The 22165-nt window shown below is 54.5% G+C and overlaps 11 protein-coding genes across 11 annotated transcripts; 6 read left to right on the top strand and 5 right to left on the bottom strand.

Moving 5' to 3' along the window:
• Positions 1-121: 121 nt before the first annotated feature.
• PHSY_005188 (vacuolar protein-sorting-associated protein) lies at positions 122-2236 on the top strand (the record flags this gene model as incomplete). Its single annotated transcript, XM_012335799.1, has 1 exon — positions 122-2236. One exon carries the CDS (start codon positions 122-124, stop codon positions 2234-2236), a length of 2115 nt encoding a protein of 704 aa, XP_012191189.1.
• A 327-nt stretch (positions 2237-2563) lies between these two features.
• PHSY_005187 (hypothetical protein) lies at positions 2564-6225 on the bottom strand (the record flags this gene model as incomplete). The annotated part of the gene is made up of 3 exons (XM_012335798.1): positions 2564-2690; positions 2827-3026; positions 4516-6225. The coding sequence occupies 3 exons, from the start codon at positions 6223-6225 to the stop codon at positions 2564-2566; spliced, it is 2037 nt and encodes a 678-aa protein (XP_012191188.1).
• Positions 6226-6526: 301 nt separating this feature from the next.
• PHSY_005186 (hypothetical protein) lies at positions 6527-8436 on the top strand (the record flags this gene model as incomplete). The annotated part of the gene is made up of 2 exons (XM_012335797.1): positions 6527-6580; positions 7264-8436. The coding sequence occupies 2 exons, from the start codon at positions 6527-6529 to the stop codon at positions 8434-8436; spliced, it is 1227 nt and encodes a 408-aa protein (XP_012191187.1).
• A 459-nt stretch (positions 8437-8895) lies between these two features.
• Positions 8896-9777, top strand: PHSY_005185 (hypothetical protein; the record flags this gene model as incomplete). Its single annotated transcript, XM_012335796.1, has 1 exon — positions 8896-9777. One exon carries the CDS (start codon positions 8896-8898, stop codon positions 9775-9777), a length of 882 nt encoding a protein of 293 aa, XP_012191186.1.
• A 116-nt stretch (positions 9778-9893) lies between these two features.
• On the bottom strand, positions 9894-10393 carry PHSY_005184 (potential sterol binding protein; the record flags this gene model as incomplete). The annotated part of the gene is made up of 3 exons (XM_012335795.1): positions 9894-9947; positions 10029-10293; positions 10365-10393. 3 exons carry the CDS (start codon positions 10391-10393, stop codon positions 9894-9896), a joined length of 348 nt encoding a protein of 115 aa, XP_012191185.1.
• A 527-nt stretch (positions 10394-10920) lies between these two features.
• PHSY_005183 (GTP-binding protein) lies at positions 10921-12027 on the top strand (the record flags this gene model as incomplete). The annotated part of the gene is made up of 1 exon (XM_012335794.1): positions 10921-12027. One exon carries the CDS (start codon positions 10921-10923, stop codon positions 12025-12027), a length of 1107 nt encoding a protein of 368 aa, XP_012191184.1.
• A 529-nt stretch (positions 12028-12556) lies between these two features.
• PHSY_005182 (hypothetical protein) lies at positions 12557-13579 on the bottom strand (the record flags this gene model as incomplete). The annotated part of the gene is made up of 1 exon (XM_012335793.1): positions 12557-13579. The coding sequence occupies one exon, from the start codon at positions 13577-13579 to the stop codon at positions 12557-12559; it is 1023 nt and encodes a 340-aa protein (XP_012191183.1).
• A 1360-nt stretch (positions 13580-14939) lies between these two features.
• On the bottom strand, positions 14940-15662 carry PHSY_005181 (potential peroxisomal lipid carrier; the record flags this gene model as incomplete). The annotated part of the gene is made up of 2 exons (XM_012335792.1): positions 14940-15392; positions 15570-15662. The coding sequence occupies 2 exons, from the start codon at positions 15660-15662 to the stop codon at positions 14940-14942; spliced, it is 546 nt and encodes a 181-aa protein (XP_012191182.1).
• A 1459-nt stretch (positions 15663-17121) lies between these two features.
• Positions 17122-17692, bottom strand: PHSY_005180 (hypothetical protein; the record flags this gene model as incomplete). Its single annotated transcript, XM_012335791.1, has 2 exons — positions 17122-17598; positions 17687-17692. The coding sequence occupies 2 exons, from the start codon at positions 17690-17692 to the stop codon at positions 17122-17124; spliced, it is 483 nt and encodes a 160-aa protein (XP_012191181.1).
• A 349-nt stretch (positions 17693-18041) lies between these two features.
• PHSY_005179 (glycerol uptake protein 1) lies at positions 18042-20272 on the top strand (the record flags this gene model as incomplete). The annotated part of the gene is made up of 2 exons (XM_012335790.1): positions 18042-19827; positions 20184-20272. The coding sequence occupies 2 exons, from the start codon at positions 18042-18044 to the stop codon at positions 20270-20272; spliced, it is 1875 nt and encodes a 624-aa protein (XP_012191180.1).
• A 774-nt stretch (positions 20273-21046) lies between these two features.
• Positions 21047-21886, top strand: PHSY_005178 (hypothetical protein; the record flags this gene model as incomplete). The annotated part of the gene is made up of 1 exon (XM_012335789.1): positions 21047-21886. One exon carries the CDS (start codon positions 21047-21049, stop codon positions 21884-21886), a length of 840 nt encoding a protein of 279 aa, XP_012191179.1.
• Between the last annotated feature and the right edge of the window lie 279 nt (positions 21887-22165).

Genomic DNA, 22165 nt, shown 5'->3' with positions numbered 1-22165 from the left:
GATGTCGTCCGTCCGTGCTTGTGTTGCAGCTTATCTCTTCCTTGCCATCTCACCCTCTCTGCTATCTAGAGCGGCATCGATCGTCTCGGAAGGAGGTCCTGAGCAAGGGCGCTTGCATGGCATGGATCGTTTCAAGCAGATCGATGCCAGCAACTCGTCCATCGGCGCTCTCCTTTTCCACGATGAAGAGGTAGTCAGCTTGCAGGACAGCATCGGTCTGTACGACGGCAAGGAAAAGACGCTCCACCAAAACAATGGCACCGTTTACCTAACGTCCCATCGCTTGCTCTACGTCGACGACCTCGAACCTCACCGATACTCATGTAGCCTGGACCTTGCTCTCGTCAAGCAAAGCGAGTACTATGCCGGCTTCCTCAAAAGCAGTCCGAAGATCACTCTCACTCTCGCAAAGCTCGACAACGATACAGACGAAACCAATCATGAGCCACGCTTAAGTTCGTCATCGTTCCAGACCGACTCGACTCCCCTCACAAAGACTCCCAGCAGGGATTGGAGAGTCAATGCCTCAGCTGCCGACTCGGCACCTACCGAGGCAGCGGGGTCCAACTGGGTGTGCGCTATCTGCGGCTTCAGCAATGCCTCCAGTCGCTCCACATGTGAGCTGTGCGGCGTCACAAAGGAGCCAGCTCGACCTACACCCAAGACCAGCTCTCTTGCGAATCGCGCCCGCGATGCAGCCAGACCGGATCCGTTTGGACGCCCTTCAACGCCAGCATCGATATCAACGCCTTCGGGTACTGCAGATGCCCCACCTACAAAACCCAAAAGCGACGGGATAGAATGCGATGTGTGTACGTTCCTGAATCACCCTTCGATGACCAAATGCGAGATGTGTGGGTCGCACCTCGGTCGCAGTTGGCAGCCAGAGCAATCTGCATCCGAGCCTTCTGCGCATTCACTCACGGCTCCGAGCACGCCAATGCGCAAGAGCATCGAAGCAGATGCGCTTTCCCTTCGTGCAAGCACTGCACCTAGCAGAGCTTCCACTCCATCGTCGGCGATATCGCCGCCACCTAACGACTCTGTCAAGCTCAGCTTCCGCAAAGGCGGCGACAAGGCCTTCTACAATCTGCTCAAGACCACGCTTCGAGCTAAAGCATGGACCAGCGTCGCATCGAGCATAGGCGCCGGCGGCGGATCTCATAACACAGACACCGGCGGTGCTCGCGCTATGCGAGTAGCAGCCGGCATGGTAGATCTCGATGGCAGATCGGCTGCGCTCAAGAGGGTCGGCATCGACGGCATCCTCTCCTCGGTCGACTCCACCAGTCGTGCACAGAATGACGACATGCAAGGTGCACTCAAGGACCTAGAAGCGCTCATGCGCAAAGCGAAGCAGATGGTCGAGTTCGCTGAATCCCTCAACGCGAAACTCACCAAGCAGGAACAAGCTGCAGCTGCAGCAAAGGCTGCCGGTCTGCCAGATATGGCTCCACAACCAGATCAGCAGGCTGCTACCCTCATCCGTTCTTCCCTTGTCCAGCTCGGTCTACCCACCCCCGCTGTCACCGAGGATATGGTACGCGATCAAGAAGAATATCACCGCCAGCTCGCACGAGAGCTTGCAGGCTTGCTGCTCGGCAACCCATCCGGTGGGCAGAGGACCGGCCTTATGGGTGCAGGCAAAGTTGCTGCCCAGGGCAGGACAGGTGAATCGCTGCCTCGCGTGCCGGATGACCAGCTTGGAGGCCGAGGCTTGGTAGGTCTCGACGAGGTCTGGTGTGTCTGGAACAGAGCGCGTGGCGTAGCCCTGATACCTCCGCAAGCCCTGCGCTTCGCAGCGGCCTTTCTGCCAGAGATCACATCTCCATCTGTCCGCATGAAGACCTTCAAATCAGGCCTGTCAGTGCTGCACACACCCAAGTACAGCGACGACGCGTTCGCCTCGCGCATCTTGCACTACCTCGACACGCTCGAGTGGGAGCACAAGATGAAGCGCATCGAACAGGCACAGTCGTTGCGCATATCGGAACCTGGTTCGATCCCGACAATAAAGGATCCATCGGCATCGCCGGAAGAGGCGAGCTATGGCGACAACCTCTCACCTTGGGGCGCTGGAGCATCGATCCTTGAAATTGCTGAGAAGGAAGACGTGCCAATATTGCTCATTAGCGAGATGATGGACATGATCGAGAGCAAGACCGGCATGGTGGTACGCGACGACGGCGGGCCCAACGGCACGCGATGGTTTGTCAATCACTTTTCCAGAGTCTGATATTCACTCCACTATAACCTCGATCTTGTACCGCACGTGCGGCATAGGTGCAATGGACAGCATTCTCTTCGGCATCTCAAAGCGATGCGATTGAGCTCGATCCGCTCGCACATGCTTTGCTTTGCTAACCCTCCGATTTCCGAGCCAAATAAGGTCTGTCCCGCTGATCGGCTCGGAATGCGGGTTGGCGTGGCTTCAGCTCGGAACGGGCTCGTGCCTGAGCTTCAGAGGCTGTATACCTGGGTTCAAGGAGCGACTGATACTGCCAAATAGGATTTGCGTGCGATTGACGGTGATTAGATGAAGCTCGGCACCAGAAACGAGTCTTCAGGACATCTCGAAGACCGTACGATTCGTTCGAGGATGCCGCATCATTCTTGAGGAGAAATTTCGTTGATCTTGGGTGGGTTCGGACCGATGCGACCGAGATCTCATCTGGTGTACTCCCCATAACCTATTTCGGAGAAGACAAGATTCGACCGGCAAAATTCGTAGCGCTCTTTCACGCCAACCACACCTAGATCCTGATTCTATCACGCCTGTGATGCAGGAACGCGATCCCCGACCGAAACCTTGTCCTACTTGCTTACCCAAGGCGGATGCTATGCATTCCCAGTTGCCCCTGCATCACGAACCAGAGTGATTTTGCGGCAAGTGTGAGGAGGCTGCTAGACGCGACAATGTCGTCATCGATCACCGCACCTCTCTCTGAAGTATCTTCACCTCGGTGACTTCGCCGTTTGTGCCGACGCGTGTCGATGCCAGCTTCTCTGTATGAGCAGTGCGTCAGCTGCAACGCACATGTGATAGCATCGTGACCCACTGTCTCCGAAGGCTCGAACAATGAGAAGAGGGAAAGAGGGGCCCCAAAGCTATTCGAGCTCGTGACGGATCTGGCATCCCACGTCTGTAAATTCCTCGTCCCACAATGTACTCGACTCCTACACAATTTTCCTGCCGTCAACGATGTGCCTGTGCGCCGCTTCTCAGCCTGCTGTCTGAGACAGCTGTCGGCTTCTGTTCCGCCTGCCTTCGGGTAAGGTTCTATGGAGCTGAGAGACGCTACACCCAGAAGGGCTGCAAGAGTTGCAGCTTTTGCAAGATTGATCGCATTTCATTTCACCCCGTCCTTCGTTTCACTCGTTCAATCGATCGAGCTTAACTGCACGTTTGACCCACCGCGGCCGTCGATAAGGTTCATTCTGGACCCCGCGATTCGCAGCTCTTGCCTGTCTGTTCATTGACCCACTCGCGTTCCTTTGCCTGGCCAACGAGGTGGGCTCATGTCGGCTATTTCTTGGACCGATCCGAGGCAGGTCGAGCCGCCCTTTGACGGTTTCAGGGTAGAGCTGTAGCTGCCCAGCGAACCCCCCACAAGCCCAGAGCAGATTGAGTCCGCCCTTTCACAGCTGACGTAATGAGAGAACGGATGTTGCGAAGGATTGCGTAGCGACATGAGGATTGAGGTTGACCCTCGAGGCAGATTCAGCCAATGAGAAGGCGGCTAAGGGGTACATATAGAGGATCGGTTTGGTGTAAGGCATCCCAACCCAGACACACGCCTCCGTCCTAACCTCTCCAGCTCAAAGTTCAACCCAGAACACCTCGCAACTAGGACCTACCTTTGCTGGCCGACCTTCAGATACGTAGCTCTTCAGATACTTTTCCGCACATCCGGTCGCTAGCCGCAGGTCGTAGCCGCCTCTTTCGGCCTTGTCGTTCGCAGCCTATCTCTCCGACTATCACCATCCAGCCCCTTCTTTTTCAGCACCAACAACCAGCATCATGGTGATGAAGTCCCAACACATCGTCCTCGTCTCAGCCGCCATCCTCCTCTCCTCAGTGTTGCAGCAAGTAGCCTCTCGACCGATCGAAGATATCTACCCAAGTCAACTGCCGGACGCAGGTACAGCACCAATCGTTGCAGGGGACAGCGCCATTTTGCCCACACTCCTCGCGGCAGGATTCGATATTAACGACAGCTCGGCACTCAAAGGGCGAAACCTATGACGCTGAAGCGCTTGATCAGAGAGGATCGAGGTGATCTCATCACAGAGTCTCCTTGTCGGTCGTCCTCTTCTTTTGCGCTCCATCTCACAATGTCGTGAATTCCAGATTTCGCAAAGTCTCAGTAGTGGTGTCAATGTAGACGTCGATATATTGCTGTTTGACACCGATCGTTTTCGATCCTGACTGTTGTCTAATGAACGTGATCACAACACTGTGCAGCTCGATGTATTCTTTTCCTTGCTAGCCCCACCCTGTGATCTCTGGTAGACCTTGTCTCCCTTGAGCCAGGTCTGGAGGATCTTAGTCTTCAAGATGACTTGTTCCTTGTCACCCGAACCATATTCCTTGAAAAGGTCCGTGTCGAGAACCACAAAATCTGCGCTCTTGCCCTTCTCCAACGTGCCCGACCATGTCTCGGCCTTGCAACTGTGTGCCGCCCCGTACGTCGCCGCTGCCATGGCGGTAGCGAGCGGCAAAGCGAACTGCGGCGTCGTCCTGCCTTCAAATCCAGGTTCTCTCCCTGAACGTCGTGTGACAGCGGTGTGCAGGTTGGGCAAGATCCAATGGTGCGCCGTCGGTGCGTCCGAGCCAAGCGCGATGGGTGCACCTGCCTCGACAAATTCGCGAAAGGCGAACGCTCTGGCACAGCGTCCCTCGTTGTACTTGTCACCGAGCATTTTGCACCAGCCTTCCATGATGCTCGGATCGCAGTGAACGCCTTGGATGCTCGCAGTGATGCCGAGTTTGCCGAGTTTCTCAACGTCCTTGGGATCTGTCAGCTCGAGATGCTCGATGCGATGTCTACGATCACGGATCGAGAGTCCCTTGGCAGCCAAGTCTTGGCCAAGAGTCGCAATGGCTTCGACGGCAGTATGAACGGCGAGATCTCCAATAGCATGGATGGCGACCTGAAGATCGACCGAGTCAGCATACTGAACCACGGAAGAAAGCAGAGGCAACGGCCACATGACGTCGGCATTGGTCTTGTTATAGTACGGCTCTTTCAACGCGGCCGTACAGCTGTCGATGACTCCATCGCAGACGAGCTTGATGCCTACGACACGGAACCACTCGTCATTGTGTTTCTTGCTGAGCTCATATGCGTGTTTGACCTGTTGGATGCATGCGTCGATATCGGATTCGGGTCGAACGAGCCAATGCGCTGCTACACGGATGGGGAGCTTTCCCTTCATCTTGTGCTTGATGCGGAGGATGCAGTCGAGCGAGAGCGGATCCATGGCCATGTCGATGCCGCCGGTGAAGCCGCTCTCGTGGTACGAGTCGCAGGCTCGCATGAAGCTCGCCTCCTGCTCCTCTTTTGTCGCCATGTTGGCAAGCTTGGGCCAAACATAGATGATATTGGCCATCTCGAGCAACAGGCCGGAAGCTTTGCCTGTCTCTGGGTCGCGTACGATCTGTCCGCCTTCCGGATCGGGAGTTTCATCCGTGATGCCGAGCTCTTTGAGCGCCGCTGTGTTGCACCAATGCGAATGGAGGTCAAAGGATTCGATGTAAACAGGACGGTCGGGAACCACCTCGTCAATCCAAGAAGCGAGCGCTTTGCCGTCGGTGCTGTTCTGCATCCACACGGCAGCGAGAATGCGCGGCGCTTCGGGCTTAGCTTGGGCAGCCTCCTTGATCTTTTGTTGGATTTGCTCGAGATTCTTGCATTTGCCGACATCGATCTTGTCGAGCGACTGGCCAAAGTTGAGTAGGTGGGTGTGCCCATCGATGAAACCGGGCACGACGAGCTTGCCTCCGCCCAGGTCGACCTTTTCTGCGCGCCGCTTGAGCTCCGGAGGTATGCCGGCTACATCACCGACATAGGCGAGCTTGCCGTCCTCCACCGCAATACATTCGGCGAACCTGTTGTGGATAGCGGCCAAATCCGAGTAATCTTGCTTGAGCAAGCTTGTGGCGTCTAGCTCTTGCGCTTGAGCTGTAAAGAAGAGAGCATTCTGAAAAAGCTTGACGGTCATTGCTGCTTACTTTGTGCTGGGAATCAGCTCGAGGAGGTCTGAATGCCGAAGGATGGTGCCCGTAGAGACCGGAGGAGGTCGCGCGTGGGCGCGATGGGATAGTATTACATGCTCATCTTATACACATTCTTGGGGTCGTGGCCGCTGGGCCTGTAAGCCGTCCAAGCCAAGAGGCATTCGTGTACGGACATTGAAAGGTGTGCGGGTTGGTGGGCGAGCGGTCGCAAGCGCTGGTGGCGCCGGAGCCACTTCAGCCACGCCGACACAGATACGGGCTGCACACAAGTCGCGAGCGCTGGGCATGTCGCGCAACGCAGCCGAGGACGCACTAGGAGAGAAGAAGCGCGGCAATAGAGTCGGACCTCGTCTAGATGAATGATCTCTCATGCCCACATTCTCGGGACGCCATGTGAGGTTCGTTTGGCCCTTGGAGTACTTCAGCGATCAGGGATTGCCGGTTTCAGCTGCTCTGGTGCGATCAATGTCGGAATGGCTGACGGGCTGGCGGGCTGGCGGGGCGATGTTGTACCGCCGAACTTAGTCGGTCGTACAAGCACCATGCAGGTGTGTCCGATTGAGCGCCAAGCGCGGCTAAAGCTCGTTATCGCTAATCTCTTGGGTTTCGGCCAAGCTGTTACATCGCTAAGATGGGATCTCGCAAAAATCTCGAAAACAAGATTACACTTTAACAAGGCGCAAATGTGATGAAAACAATGACAAGCAAGCGAAGCCGTCTACGCCACGCAGCTCCGAAAACGTCAACAGCGAGCCGGCAGCAGACCGGCAGCGAGCCGCTCGCGGAATATCCTGCCGAAGCTTGAGCCCAAAATCGATGCGCTTGGCGCACACACTCTGACGGCTTAAGGCTAATTCTCGAGCAGTCGCACAGCCAGCTGCGGATCCAGGGATTTTGGGCTTTGGACCCCTTTTTGAAGCTTTGTCCATCATTTCATCAATCCGCTGCCTTCATCTCGAACCGCCACCGTGTCAGCAGTCGTCCTTCTCAGCATCAAGAACTCACCGTCCTCTTCTTACTAGCATCGGACGCTCGCCGCATTCGGGCCGTCATCGCTCATCATGCCCGCACGAGACCAGCAGGTGCCAGAGCTCTCGTACCTCCCCACCTACACACAGACCAGGGCGCCGCCTGACTCGGGGCCTCCTCCTGCATATGCCAATGTGATCGGCAAAGTATACCCCTACTCGCTCCGACCGGTGCTGCTCGTCACCACGTTCTGCACCTTTCTCTACCTTTTGCTGGTGTCCATCTCCAACTTCAAGGACATCGGACACTCTGGCAACAATGCGACCATGAACCTATTCGATATCCTTACCGGCGTACTTCTGATGGTCGTCGCGCTCGTCGAAGTGCTTGGATTTACTGCCGCGCTCAAGACCAACCTCAAATTGGCCACGCTCTACTCGAAGCTCACGGTGCCAGGGTTTGCGCTGGTGATTGCGTGCGAGGTGCTCAACATCGCCGGCCACTACATGTTCAAGAGCCGCATCATCAACGACTGCATCCCCAGGAACACGGGTGCAGTGGCTCCCTCATCGGGCTTCAACTGGTTTGGTCAATCTAGCAGCAACTCGACCATGTCGGCGCAGGACGCGACCAACTACTGCAACAGCTCATGGAAGTATGACTCTACGTGGGAGATCGTCTGGCTCATCGTGACCATCGTTCTTGGCATTCCTTTTGTCATGTTCAGCTTTGCGTTTGTTCGTCAGGTGCGCAATCCGGACTCGGTTCGTGTGCGCGAATCCAACTTTGGCTGGTGGCAGCGTCGCAACAATCAGCAACCACCCAGCGCGCAATACGCCAACGGATACAGCTCGGGACCGTACGATCCGCAGTCGCAGGCGCAAGCATACTCGTATCCTCCTGCTCCGTACGGGTCTGGTCCGTACGCTGCTCCTGCTGGTCCACCGCCTGGCGCCTTCGGTGCTGACGCCCACCGCGATCTCCCAGGATACGAACGTGGTGATATGCAGGGTGACTTTGATGACGACCGCAAGAGTCCCATCACCAGTCCGACGTCGTATGGCTACACAGGAGCCGGGCGTCCGAGCACGAGCCGGGATCGCGACTCGAGGCAGAACGATGCGGCAAAGGATTCGCAGGTGACCATCAGACTCGATGATGATGTCGACAGCAAGGGCAGGGGCCATGGTCGCGACTCTCACGATGATGATACGCCGAGGATCTGATGCTGATCAGAGCGCTACTCCACTTCTTTGATCTGTCCTGTCACCTTCTTCGATCTAGTCTGATGTAAATAGTTGGTCGATCACTGTATTGCCCTTTCCGACTTGTCTTCGATCCCGCATGCATAGCAACACAGATAGCTTGATACAGCAATGTCTTAATCTGCCTGTTGCATGATTCCGAGGACAAGTCTGAATTGAAGCTAGGACCATAGCACGCATGCTGTGCTTGGTCGCACGGACACGGTGCCAAAAGATTTGGTGGAGGGAAAGTGGCTAAAAAAATGGGGGCATAAAATGGTCAACCTAAATTCACTCTGACTCGCCATTTTGCTTAGACAACACACATCTCGATTGTACCGCATCCTCTTTCTCCTTGACGCTTTCCTTCCGTGACTGCTCCCAGCCAACTTCTTCCGAGCTCGACAGGATCAATACGCAGCTCAAAAGACGACTAGGTCCATGCTTCTCGCAGTCAACGCGGCTGTTCGACCTAGCTATCGCCACCTGTTCCCCACACAGCTTGTCTTCGCACGCCCCTTCTCCCTCAGTACTCCAGCTCGTGGCCCAACACCCACCGCAATCAAGATGGACGCAAAAGTGGCATCCAATGATGCGACCAAGACGGCGATCACTTCTCACAACCAGTACAAAACAGATGGCTTGGAACGAGACGAGCTCTCTCCGAGCCCGATCGTGCAGTTCAACAACTGGTTTAAACATGCCAACGAAAATGGTGTGCCCGAACCCGAAGCCATGACCATCTCGACCGTCGCTCTCACCAATGGAATCCCACGACCTTCGTCTCGCGTAGTGCTGCTCAAGCAGGTGGACGAGCAGGGTTTCCTATTCTTCAGCAACTACAGCTCTCGTAAGGGTCGAGAGTTGGAGGCGAATCCGTACGCTTCGCTTGCGTTCTACTGGAAAGAGCTGTCAAGGTCGGTGCGAGTCTGCGGTCGTGTGGAGAGGCTCAGCAAGGAAGAATCGAAATCGTACTATGACTCGCGACCACTGGGCAGTCGTATCGGAGCCTGGGCAAGTCCTCAATCGACAACTATCGAATCGAGAAAGGAACTCGAGCAAAAAGTCAAAGCGGTAGAAGACAAATTCGACGTTCCCGGTGCAGCAGGCTTGGACCCAGCTAACAAGTGGCAAGGAGACGAAAAGAGCGTAGACGTGCCGCTGCCGGATTTCTGGGGTGGATATCGGATCGTTCCAGACGAGATCGAGTTCTGGTGTGGTAGACCGAACAGGTTGCACGACAGGTTCAGATATACTAGGGGCATTGAAAGCAAGATGGCCGCTAACGAGGACAAGTGGACGATCGACCGCTTGGCTCCTTAGACAGACAGGCAACCAATAAAGGTACACACATCGACGCACTCTGTGGACGGCTTCGTTTACCTTGCAATGGTATGTCTGCTGTGTATTACGATTCAGCTTTAGACTGTGTGGGCTGCCTACGACTGTTTTACCTTGCCGACGATGTTGTATCGCTTGGTGTAGTACGAGTGCTGTTGATCAGACCAGTATAGGGCCTCACGTCAGTTCCAATTCCTCGACAGGATTTGAAGTAGTCCCTTGCATCTACTTACCCAGTCATCGAGCACCTTCAATTGCTTGTCGTCGAGCGTGCTGTAGTCCGGAACGGCGTCTTCAGGCTTGAGCGAGGACATGCCCAGTCCGCGCGAGCCGTCCTTGCCTGCAAAGATATGGTATCCTTTGCCGGGAGCGTACATCTCCCGCTTGGGCGAAACGTCAAAGACGGTTCCCTTGACAGCGACGTACACGGGCTTGGACTCGTCGGTACCATCGTACTGCTTGAGGTCCTCGACCGAGATTGGGTCGTCTTTGGGTGGGCTGTGCGCGAGGTGTGATGGTTTATCAGTAGCCGCGCGATACAGTGTGTCGCGGCATGGCAGAAGACTTACTGGGTCGGCTTGGTGGTCGGCTCCATCATCTTTGGCTATGTGTCTTTGCCGGATGCGACTGAGTGGTGATGGTGGTGAGTGTCGCGCTGCAGTGATACAGTAGCGGCTAGCAAGCTTGGTCTGTGGGCCGAAGCGCACACCATTTCTCCACTCGAAGGTCTCATGAAAGCTCCGCGCACCAACATGCAATTCCCCCGGATTTGTGACAAATCCAGAATCGCACAAACAAAATTGAATTGAAATGGTCTGTTAAGCCCTTCTGGTCTGCGTCTACGCATTCTGGACGTCACCTCACAGCTTCTTGGCAAGAATTTGTCGTGCGTAAAGTGATGGTCGGATTTTTTTCTCCACCGCCAGAGAAGCTTCCAATTCCACTTTGTACCTCTACCACCACAACCATCCTACAGCGACCACACCATATCAGTTCCCAACGCGCTCCCTACTTTACAGACGACAGACGCCTTCGACCCAAAGGAACGGCCTACTCGAAACACGCATCACTATTCAACCCTCGTAACGGCGCCGGACTCGAATCCGTGCAATTGCTACCGTCACAATGACGACGGTACAGAAGATCAAGGAGATCGAAGATGAGATGAACAAGACGCAAAAGAACAAGGCCACGTCCTACCACTTGGGTCAATTGCGAGCCAAGCTCGCCAAGTTGAAACGAGAGCTTATCACTCCATCTGGCGGAGGAGGAGGTGGTCCTGGTATCGGATTCGACGTTGCCAAGACGGGTGTTGCTTCGGTTGGATTCGTCGGATTCCCATCAGTAGGCAAGTCCACTCTAATGTCAGGCCTGACAGGGACACAATCGGAAGCAGCAGCATACGAGTTCACCACCTTGACGTCCGTACCAGGGACCATGAAGGTGCATGGCGCGCCAATCCAGATCATCGACTTGCCCGGTATCATCGAAGGTGCCAAGGACGGAAAGGGTCGAGGTAGGCAGGTCATTGCTGTAGCGCGTACATGCAACTTGATCTTTATTGTCCTCGATGTCGGCAAACCACTCAAGGACAAAGCCATCATCGAAAACGAACTCGAAGGTTTCGGCATCCGTCTCAACAAAAAACCACCCAGCATCGTCGTTCGTAAAAAGGAGAAGGGAGGCATCGCCATCACCAACACTGTACCTCTCACAAAGCTTGACCACGACGAAGTCAAGGCCGTGCTCAGCGAATACCGTATCAGCAATGCTGACGTCTCCTTCCGTCAAGACGCCAACATCGAAGAGCTCATCGACGTCATCGAGGGCAACCGAATCTATGTCCCTGCCATCTACGTTCTCAACAAGATCGACTCAATCAGCATCGAAGAGCTCGACCTGCTGTACAAGATCCCCAACTCGGTACCTATCTCATCGCAGCACTGGTGGAACGTTGACGACGAGCTGGTCGAGAAGATGTGGCAGGAGCTCTCGCTGGTGCGAGTCTACACAAAACCAAGGAAGGCAACGCCAGACTACTCGGCACCCGTCGTGCTCAAGACGGGTAAGAGCACCGTAGAGGACTTCTGCAACGCCATCCACAAGGAGATCGTAAGGCAGTTCCGTTTCGCAACCGTATATGGCAAGAGTGCCAAACACCCTCGAGGGCAGCGAGTCGGTCTCGATCACGTGCTCGAAGATGAGGACATCCTTACCATTCATAAAAAGTGACATGTGCTTCGATCGCATCCTTGGCAAATACCAGCCTGTCATGACCACCTTAATCGATGGCGTGTGTCTGACCCTCTGTGACTGTTTCGCCGCAGATGTGTGAATGCGAGGCGGACCGGTCATATGCAAGTGCCGAATTGCCGTTAGTGAACCGTTGATTCTTTCACTCTGGTCGAACTTTGTTTGTCCTTTAAAGGGAACGAGCCTATGACAGATTCTGACGAGTTGCTGATACACCTTTCGCATGCTACTCGATGTAGCCTTTGGCCCTTTGAACCACAATTGGCCTAGCCTTCGGTCCATCCTCAGGGGGCTCCACCTCCGTTATCTCACATCGTATCCAGTGATTTGTGTGCTTCTTTTGATTGGAGCAAAAACAAAATCCGAATCAAATGAAATGAAGGAGGCCGTTTTGGACAGGCACACGTCAACCTCTTCCGACACAGACTACACGAAGCCTATTGTGTGAGCTAACTCAAGTTATCATTGGCTACATCCTAGAATGACTCTGCGTCGTGATTGGGAATCCTTAGAATGCGCATACCGACATCATCTCCTTAGCATACCTGGTACCGGAGACCTTGAAGCTGTTGATGACACCGTCGATCTCGGCCACCTCGTCGTCGGTAAGCTTGATCTCAGCGGCCTTGTTGTTCTCGTCCAGGTACTTCTCCTTCTTCGTTCCTGGAATGGGAAGGATGATGGGCGACTTCTGGAGGAGCCATGCGAGGGCGATCTGACCTGCGGTGGCGCCCTTCTTTTCAGCGATCTTTTTGATATCGTCGACGAGCTCGAGGTTCTTCTTGAAGTTTTCGCCTTGGAAACGAGGGTTGAATCGTCGGAAGTCGTTCTGCTCGAAGTCATCGACGGACCTGTATTGGCCAGTGATGAAGCCGCGCCCCAGCGGGCTGTATGCAATAAGGGCGGTTCCGTTGCGCGAACTCCAATCCAGGATTCCGTTGGTAAGAGCCTCTGGTGTCCATGGGGAGATTTCGATCTGAATGGCGTCGATGTGTGCAATTTTGTTGGCGGCTTCGAGCTGTTCAAGGTTGTACTCGGAAACACCGATGTAGCGGATCTTGCCCTGATCCTTGAGCTCCTTCATAGCCTTGACGGTCTCGGTGACGTCGACCTGCGGGTCGGGACGGTGGGCGTAGTACAGGTCGATCTGGTCGACACCAAGTCGGCGCAACGAGTCGTTGCACGCCTGGTGGCACCACTCGGGAGAACCGTCCATGAATCGCTCGCCGCTCTCCTTGATACGGTTGACGAATTTGGTTGCGAGGAAGACCTTCTTGCGAGCATCCGGATGCGACTTGAAGTAGGCACCGATCTGCTCCTCGTTGTAGCCGAGCTTGGTGGATCCAATAGGGGAGTACATGTCGGCGGTGTCCCAGTGGGTGACACCGTCGGCGAGACACTTGTCGAAGATGGCATCAACGGTGGATTGCGGGGCAGCCTCGCCGTAGAAGGCGGCGAGACCCATGGCACCGTAGCCGATGCTTCCGACTTTCTCGCCGGTCTTGCCAAACTCGCGGGTGGGGATAGTCATTTTGGCGGGTGTTCGGGTTGAGCGTGGTTGTGTTTGCGGAAACCGTTTGGCGGGTAGGAAGTGTTGATCTATATATACCTATGTTCTTCTAATGAGACAGCCGAACCTGCGCCATGTAAGGTGGAGAAAAATCTCTACTGCCACGCTATCTCCGCTCCTGATCTTCTTGCAATAGCCAGAAAAGCGGCTACACAAAGCCATGACGGACCGCCTTTCGCCGTTACTGCGCCCAGCGACCCTCAGGGTCATGCCAGCATTCTCGCACACGCCGTCACGAGGCCCGAGCCGCGCCGCACGGTCAAAGAAGAATTGCCATTGTGGAGGTGGAGCGGCGAGTCTCCTAGCCGAGCATCGCGCCGCGGAGTCCAACATCTTCGCTCTTCTTCGGTCGTATCCTTTACTGTTTAGCGCCCGCTGCAATTCTCTCCTCTGCCCTGCATGTCGAGGAGACCTGGCTGCGTTCCTGACTCGAGTCCAGGGCACTGCTGCGCATTGATCGCCTTTGCGGCCTCTTCAAGGGACCCCACGCTAAAGGATGAAGTTGAAGCTGTTCACTCTGTTCAATCCGATCTTGGGCGAGCTTTCAACGAGAGCTATTCGAGCAAGTTGTCGCGATGAACAAGCTCTTAGAGCGATAGACGTTCTCGCCGTCGCCGCGTGCTTCCCTTTTTGAAGCTGAGAAGGATCTTGACAGAACCCGCAAGCTATTTACTCATTCAGTGAGCTAGACCGGTTCGAACCATTAATCAAGAAAACAGTATTCGAGTAGAAGGCCATGATATTAATGCCGCACATAGCAGGCCGTCTGTCTGTCTGTCTGTCTGTCTGTCTGGTTGTCGGATGGCCTTGAGAAGTGCAGTCGCATGAACAAGACTGAGAGCAAGAAGATCGTTGTGGGCCTAGCAACCGTGTCTACCGTATCTCTCTCACTGCGATCAACAGAGGAAAGGTTGCTGTCTTCCTGCGACAACATGGTGCAACAATAAAATGCAATAATGTTGATACCACAAGGTGCACATCGCCTGTCTGTCTGTCTCGTCATGTTGCAGCATCCGAAACTGGAGTTGACGAGCGACGGTCGCATCAGTTTCTCTATCTCTATACGTCGCTGGATATCGAAGCTGGTCGGCTTGCAGGCGAGCGTTCTGTCGTGAAGAAGGTCGTCGAATAGAATGCCATCACGTTGATTCCACACATAGCGCGCGCCTGTCTGTCTGTCTGTCTGTCTGTTGCTTCGTGCAGCTGTTCAGCTCATCCGTCACTTGTCGCACAGACGTTGTCAATCTTGGGCCGTGAGAGTTAGATTAAGCTACAAGCATACTGGTGTATTGATGATCGAAAAACAAAAACAGGGAATGCTTTAGAGCTTGGCCTTCTGGGCCTTGAGGACACCGTCGAGCTTGGTGGCGAGCATGATGTTGCCCTTGACCTTGAGCTTGCCGGACATGAAAGCCTTCTGGCCGTTGACCTTGCCGTCGGCGAGGTCGATGAAGGTGTCGTCGGAAAGGTTGATGGTGACATCGGCCTTGCCCTTGGCCTTGCCCTCGTAAGCCTCGGCGTTCTTTTTGAGGTCAATGGTCCAAACGAGCTCCTCGCCCTTGGGGTTCTTGACGTGCATCTCGAAGACACCGTTGGTCTGTTTTTGCGTTTTGGTAAGTCGAAGGTATTGCGATATGAGCCGAGATCGGTCGGAGACATCGCGTATAATGCAGATTCGAGCGAGAGACAAGTGAAAGAAGAGATATCGAGAAGAAGAGTCAGCAATGCGTTCTGTGACTTTGACGTTTCCTCGATACGGCGCCAGAGGAAGGGACTAGCAGCTGCAAGCCCATTTTGGGCCTTTGCGCGTGGAAGCGATCCGATCCTTGAGCGGGATGCGTCGTCGACGTCCCATAGCAGATGGCGGACTGCTGCTAGTGTTTGCTCGTCGCTACTTGAGCGACATAAGAAGCCAACAAGTGCGCGATCGGGTATGACAAAGATTACGTACCTTCTTCTGGATGTCCTTTTTCTCCTTCTCATCCATGCCCTTAAGGCCTTCGGTGATCTGCTGGAAGAGGTCCTTGGACTTGAAGTCAGACATTGTGAATGTGGTTTTGGGTTGGTGGATGGGGTAAGAAGGTATGGAGAAGGATTGCGAGATAGATGTGATGGTGAAAAGGACGGTTGTACAAAAGAATGCGGGGGAAGTATATGTAGTCCCCACCGGTCCAAGTTGGGCGTGAATCGAGTCGCGGCACTCAGGCTTTCAGATGTCATTCGAGGATTGGCTCGATGCGCATCACAACCAGAGACTGTCGATCCGTTGACTGCAGGGCGCAATCACATACGGTCGAGGCGACTGGAGCCTAAGGTCGCCCAAGCTCCTTCTCGAGCAGCAGCTGTAGCAGCGCATGGACGGTCAAGAGCCGAATCGAAAAAGAAAGGCTGCAGGCTCGCGTGAAATGAGCCAGCGATCCAGTTAAGTTAACTCCACCTTCTTGCTCGCTTCCAACGGTGACGCTGTGGAAAAAGGACAGACTGCTCTTCTGCCTCTCTCGCATTTATTCTCTCGCCTCTCGCATTTCCAAAAGCAGCGTGAAAGACAACGGCGCCCTCAAGGCACGTCCGAAATCACCGCCGACGCTTCTGGCTTGCTGCTGCAGCCAGACTGTTGCCTCATCGAGCGGGCACCTTAAACCGAAAATGCGGAGGCAGCCAACCCAGAGCTCTTGTGACCGGTGCTGCCCCCCTCGTTCTTTGGCGCTCCGCATCAGATGCCGATCGAATCTATCCGTGCTTTTCTGCCGCCTGATCATGCTCGCACCGTGTGATGACTGCATAATGCGTTTCCCTTCCCACTCGAAGTGAATATGTAGGCATTCAATTGTCCTTGCTCGTTTGACCTTGCCGCAGGAGCGGGCGTCAATTCATGTCGCAACAAGGACATCAAGTGTAGTGGACATTGCCATCAGATCCTTCACACGAGGCTTGGTGCAAAGTAGTATTGGAAAGAAGCAACAATGGGGAAACCTTGGCAGGCTTGCCATGCTCAAACAGCGTTGAGAATCGCGTCGACGAGCGAGCAAACCAAGCGAAAGCCCCACATGCCGCTCCGGTCCAGCGGCTGCTTATGTTTCCGTAGGCCGCCCAACAAAACAGGCGCCCTGCCAGCCAGCCTGCAAGTCGGCTTTTGCCAGCCGCCGACGTTTTTACGTACGAGTCATTTTGGATGTCATGTTAGTTTGAGCCTGTCCGCATTTTCGCCTCGAGTTGTGATATGGTCCGAGATCCTGCGTCCGTGTCGTACCCATCGTATCGCCGATGTCATGATCGTCGTGCGTATCTAATGGTCAATCGAGACGCTGGCTTGGGTATCGCCTTCAACGGTTGAAGATCGGAGCGTCTCATCGCGGACACCAGAGATCGGGTCTTCAACCCCTTCCACCCCTGAATTTAGTAGAAGCTATGGTTGCTGAGATGATATTGTACAAAGAGGTGACCGAGAAATGACATGCTACTAGGGAGAAAAGCGACAGAGACGTCGAGGAGAGCCGAGCCCTCTAGCCTGACCTGCTGCCAATCCTCGCCAGTGAATCCTCCGATTGTTCCGCCTCCTCAACCGCATCGCTCTGACTGACTGTCCGCAGCACCGACTTCTTGGATGACTCTTGCATCTCTCCCGCAATGATGAGCTCGTCGAGAATAGCGTATGCCTTTTGAAAGTTGAAAATGAGGTCCAGCTCGCACACGTTACCGAAGTATCGATCGAGCACCTCTACGTATCTGTGGATGATCTCGAGCGTCACCAGCTCGTTGTCGCCTTGACTGATGCCCGTTACGAAGAAGAGCGACGCGTACCGCCGATACACCACTTTGCTATCCTTGTACTCGAGGAAGTTGCACATGCGTGTTCGCCTCGCGAGCACGAGTTGTGTGACGTCCTTTGTGATCTTGAGCTTTGCCTTGGGCGACATGGTGGTGAACCATTTGGCGAGTCGCACCTTGCCTTGACGGCTGATGAGGAGGATCCAGTTGATCTGCAGCGGCGCAAGGTGAGAGATGGCACTCGACAAAGTCAATATTTCGATAAGCAGATTTGTCGCAAAGTAGCCGAATAATACTCACCGCCATATTGAGAGCAGCGACGGCGCCTGCTAGCAAAGTCAGGACAATTTGCGGGACAGGTGAGGACGTCGAGGAAGGTGTCAAGATTTGATGTTGATCTAGAAGCGTGAGCGTTCGGTGAGTGTCCCGAGCGCGAAATTCGACCCTCTAATGTTGCTGACTAAGCGAGAACAACACTTGCACTAGGGTCGTGCGTGCATGGTGTTGGACCACACACGCATCTTCTCGAGCAACATTTGGATTCGCAGCACCACCGAACGAGTCTGCTTCTTGTCAAGTCTGCATGATCTTGCGTCCGCAATAAAGCAGAGGCACGGATCAAGTGAGGGCGACCAAGCAAAGTTCTGAAAGGGTAATGCTCCCGACTCACTTTGCCATTCCTGTCCTCAGCTCGCAGCATGCCGACGACGTTCACCGCGACAACGACGACATGACGGCTCGGCATCAGAATGGCGCCAACACATATCCACCTCTGGCATCAGCAAATGGCAGTCGTCTCGAGGTCAACCATGCTCCTTCAAATCCCACGGTGAAGAAGCTTCTAGGCTCTCGAGGCATCGCCTCACTCACCATCGACACGGGACCTCTATCACGGCAGACCGCAAGGAAGAACCTCACAGCAACGGAAGCATCACCGACCGTTTCCACTGCTGCTCCCGTCACAGCAAAACGAGGTCGATGGCACACGGTCGAGTTCAAGTTTTACTACCTCGTCTTTGCCATCGCGGTGCCGTTGATGGTGTACGTACCCGTCCGTCTCAGTCGACCGTCGAATCCGAACTTTTACTCGTACTCCGGCCACCTAAAACCAGGCTGGATCGCAGGCAGGTTGCGCGATGACAGTGACTTTCAGTATCGCTCGTTTCGCGACTACGTTCCGGCGTTGATAGGTATCATGGGTGTGTATCTCTTACTTTCCAAATCGTTCACCTTGTTGCCCTCGCCCACATCAGCGCAATATACCCGCGTCGGCAATGACAACAACAACAGCATTGCACCACCGTCAGTCAAACCCAACAGGATCGTGTTCCTGGCCGTCTTCACCGCCATCTTTATCTTTGCTTTGCACGGATTCAACTCGCTCAAGCTGCTGTTGGTGCTGGCGATCAACTACGGCTTGTCGAAAGCGCTTGGTGGGACGAGGATCGCGCCAGCCGTGGCGTTTGCATTCAACATTGGCGCGCTGTTCGCAGTGCACTGGAACGACGGGTTCGAGTACAGTGCTATCTCACCGGGGTTGAGCTTCCTCGAGGTGTTCAAAGGGTTGCTGCCGCGCTGGCAGATCAACTTCAACATCACGATGCTCAGATTGGTCTCGTTCGCCATGGACTATCACTGGGCGAAGTGCGACGCCAACGCAGGGGCACAAGCTGGGAGGGCGATGAGCGAGACGCTGCGGGAAGGCAAAGAGGCGACGTACCAAGAACGTACGCGCCTCACACGACATCTGGAAGAATACAGCGTGGGTAACTACCTGCTGTACGTCCTGTATCCTCCGCTGTTCATCGCCGGACCCATCATGACGTTCAACGACTTTACTCATCAGCTGCGCCACCCCTGTCGCATTGAAACGTCCACGGTGGTGCGCTACGCCATCCGCTTCGTTGTGTCGCTGATGACGATGGAGCTGATCCTGCATTTCGTATACGTCAACGCGATCAAGGACTCGAAAGCGTGGGTCGGAGCTACACCGCTCGAGCTATCCATGATCGGATTCTGGAACCTGATCATCGTCTGGCTCAAACTACTCATCCCATGGCGATTCTTCCGCCTCTGGGCTATGGCAGACGGCGTCGAAGCTCCGGAGAACATGGTACGCTGCATGGCCAACAACTACTCGACGCTCGGATTCTGGCGCTCCTGGCATCGATCGTACAACCTCTGGATCGTACGATACATCTACGTACCCTTGGGTGGGAGTCGCAACCAGGTGCCCGCAACGCTGCTCGTCTTCACGTTCGTCGCGCTGTGGCACGATCTCAGTCTGAAACTGCTGGCGTGGGGTTGGCTGATCACGTTCTTCATCGTACCCGAGATCGTAGCGAGGAAGGCGTTGCCGTACAAAGAGTACGGCGATACGTGGTGGTTCCGACACGTGGCTGCGCTGGGAGGGGTGGCGAACGTGCTGATGATGATGACGGGTAATCTGGTGGGATTTGCGATCGGAACGGATGGGATGAAGTACATGATAGAACAGTTGTTGGGTAGTGCGGAAGGGGTGAGGTTCATGATGGGTGCGTGCGCGACGTTGTTCGTGGGAGTACAGGTTATGTTTGAGTACAGGGAGGAGGAGTTACGCCGTGGTATCGATCGCAAGTGCTAAGAGACATATCAGTACCTTAATACAGAGAGAAACTTGTTATGCTACGATGTCGTTTTACAAGGGTGTGACAGAGTGGGTCGACGTCTTCGACGTGCTCTACGCAAGGCTAGAAGGATGTTGTGAGATCTGTGATGTTAGACTATCCTCTCCTCAATTGGTGGTCTGGCCCTACAGACGAAGCATTGCGCCGTTTCATGCTCTGCTGTGACGATCAGCAGCCGAAGCTCTTCTTTCAGCCCCGATGCAAGCTGGCTGAATTCTGAGAAAACTCCGCTTCTGGCACTGCAGTGTGACACTAGTGTAGGCGCCGCTGTGATGCGGGGACACTCTCTTCCGTCTTGCTTTCAGAGACTGCTGCAGGCATCTGCCATTCTCTCCGTTTGCAGAAATTGAAAAAAATGCCCCGCATGTGGGTTGACTGCAAATTTGCCTGGATCTGAAATTAAATCGCTGATCCACGCCTTGCATCATGCTGCACGCTGCAGACTACGTCGACGTTCAACCCACCCTTCGACCAGGAAATACGTCGACTTCCAGTCAGAGCCATCAAACACATTGTGATGTTTGGCACCAAGCAATCAAGGTGTGTGGACGATGGTCGGTGCGCAAAGCCTTTATCGTGGTCTCAGTGAGCAAAGAGGGCGTATGCGACCTGCTGCAGTTGCATTTGTTTCGCAGCTCGGCTAAATGGCGCTTGACTTGGTTCCTGTTTTTTTTTTCAAGGGCGATATTGCAGTGTTCGCTCAGGAGAGCGTGAAATGCGAGGGTTTCCCCATGTTGGCTTCAGTTTTGCAGTCTTGCCGTCAAGAGAGAGATCGGCTGTTGGCTCTTGGCTGTACGCCATGGCACCAAGGATACCATCGTCTTGACCACGACGTCCTACCCTCATCCTCGGCATACAAGGGAGAAGCACAGCCTCGGGTAACTGATATATCGACTCTCTCTCCTCACTCATTCCCGTTCGACCACCTAAACCTCGACATCCACCTCATCACATCGATCCCACAGTCGCAGTCGCGGTCGCAGTCACATCCGCCATGGCACCACCACACTCTCGCGCACCCGTAGCGCCACAGGTGCTCGAACTTCCACTCCAACTCGCCATCGTCGCCTTCTCCGTCACCCTCCTCGGTCTCACAGCATGGGACTACTCTCGTTGGCAGATCTTGAAGGAGAAATCTCGCATCAACAATTTTGTGGAATTTCAAGACAACGGTATGCTCATGGTCGTTTTGGCCGGCATGATCATTTCCGCCATCGGTTTCGCCTTTGGCAACTTGGCTGCCTTTTTGGCATGCTTGCAGTTCCCCAAGCGTAGGGGTGAGAGGACTGGCAAGGGTACCTACGGATACGTCTTGGTCGGCTTGGTCGAGTTGGTTCTCAGTGGTGCCTATCTGGGTATCGCCTCGGCGATCACTGCCTACAGCGTCAACAGGCATCCTAGCTTTGCCGCGGGTCCCAGCTTCTCGGAACCCTTCACCGACAACCAGAAGGTCTTCTTGCGATCCATCTACGAGATGTTCAGGACCAGTCAGAACGGAAACCCCGCAACTTCGACCACCCAGAGCTTGGGCGCCCTCGGTCCCTGGGCAAACATCACTACTTTGCAACAGGCAAACGCCTTCTTGGCACAGAACAGGTACCTCAACTACACGCACTACCGCGTCACCGTCGCCATCGCCTGGGTCACACTCGCAACCACCTTCTTTGTCATGGCGGTCCACTTCATCCTGCCTGTCGTGCTGAAGGCTTTGGGCATGACAAGGCCTCCCAAGGGTCAAGCACCAGCTAGGTCGGCAAGCAGGGCTCCTATCGGATACGGGGAGAAGAGGAATAGAGGCCAAGGTTACAGGAGGGAGGAGTACGATGATTACTAGTCCACACCTCTTGTGCTCGGCATCCGACTCTCCTTTACACGCAACATACTCACCCGCTGCCCTTCCGGCCCGCTCTTCGTCCGCTCACATTCCTTGAAACTTTCCATCTTACACTCTTTTCATCCCCCCAACATGTCCCCGCTTTGTTCTACTCTTGTGCTTGACTAGCCTGTTTAATGTTACTGCGTCTTTTTGCCCTCCACTTTCCTGCACTGCAATTTGTTGGAAGATGTTAATTGGTCGATTGCCGAATGTGATGATCTAGACAACGTGTGGATG

Source organism: Pseudozyma hubeiensis (assembly GCF_000403515.1).
Source record: "Pseudozyma hubeiensis SY62 DNA, scaffold: PHS47, whole genome shotgun sequence".
NCBI classification, from domain to species: domain Eukaryota; kingdom Fungi; phylum Basidiomycota; class Ustilaginomycetes; order Ustilaginales; family Ustilaginaceae; genus Pseudozyma; species Pseudozyma hubeiensis.
This window is presented reverse-complemented; position numbering and strand designations above follow the sequence as displayed.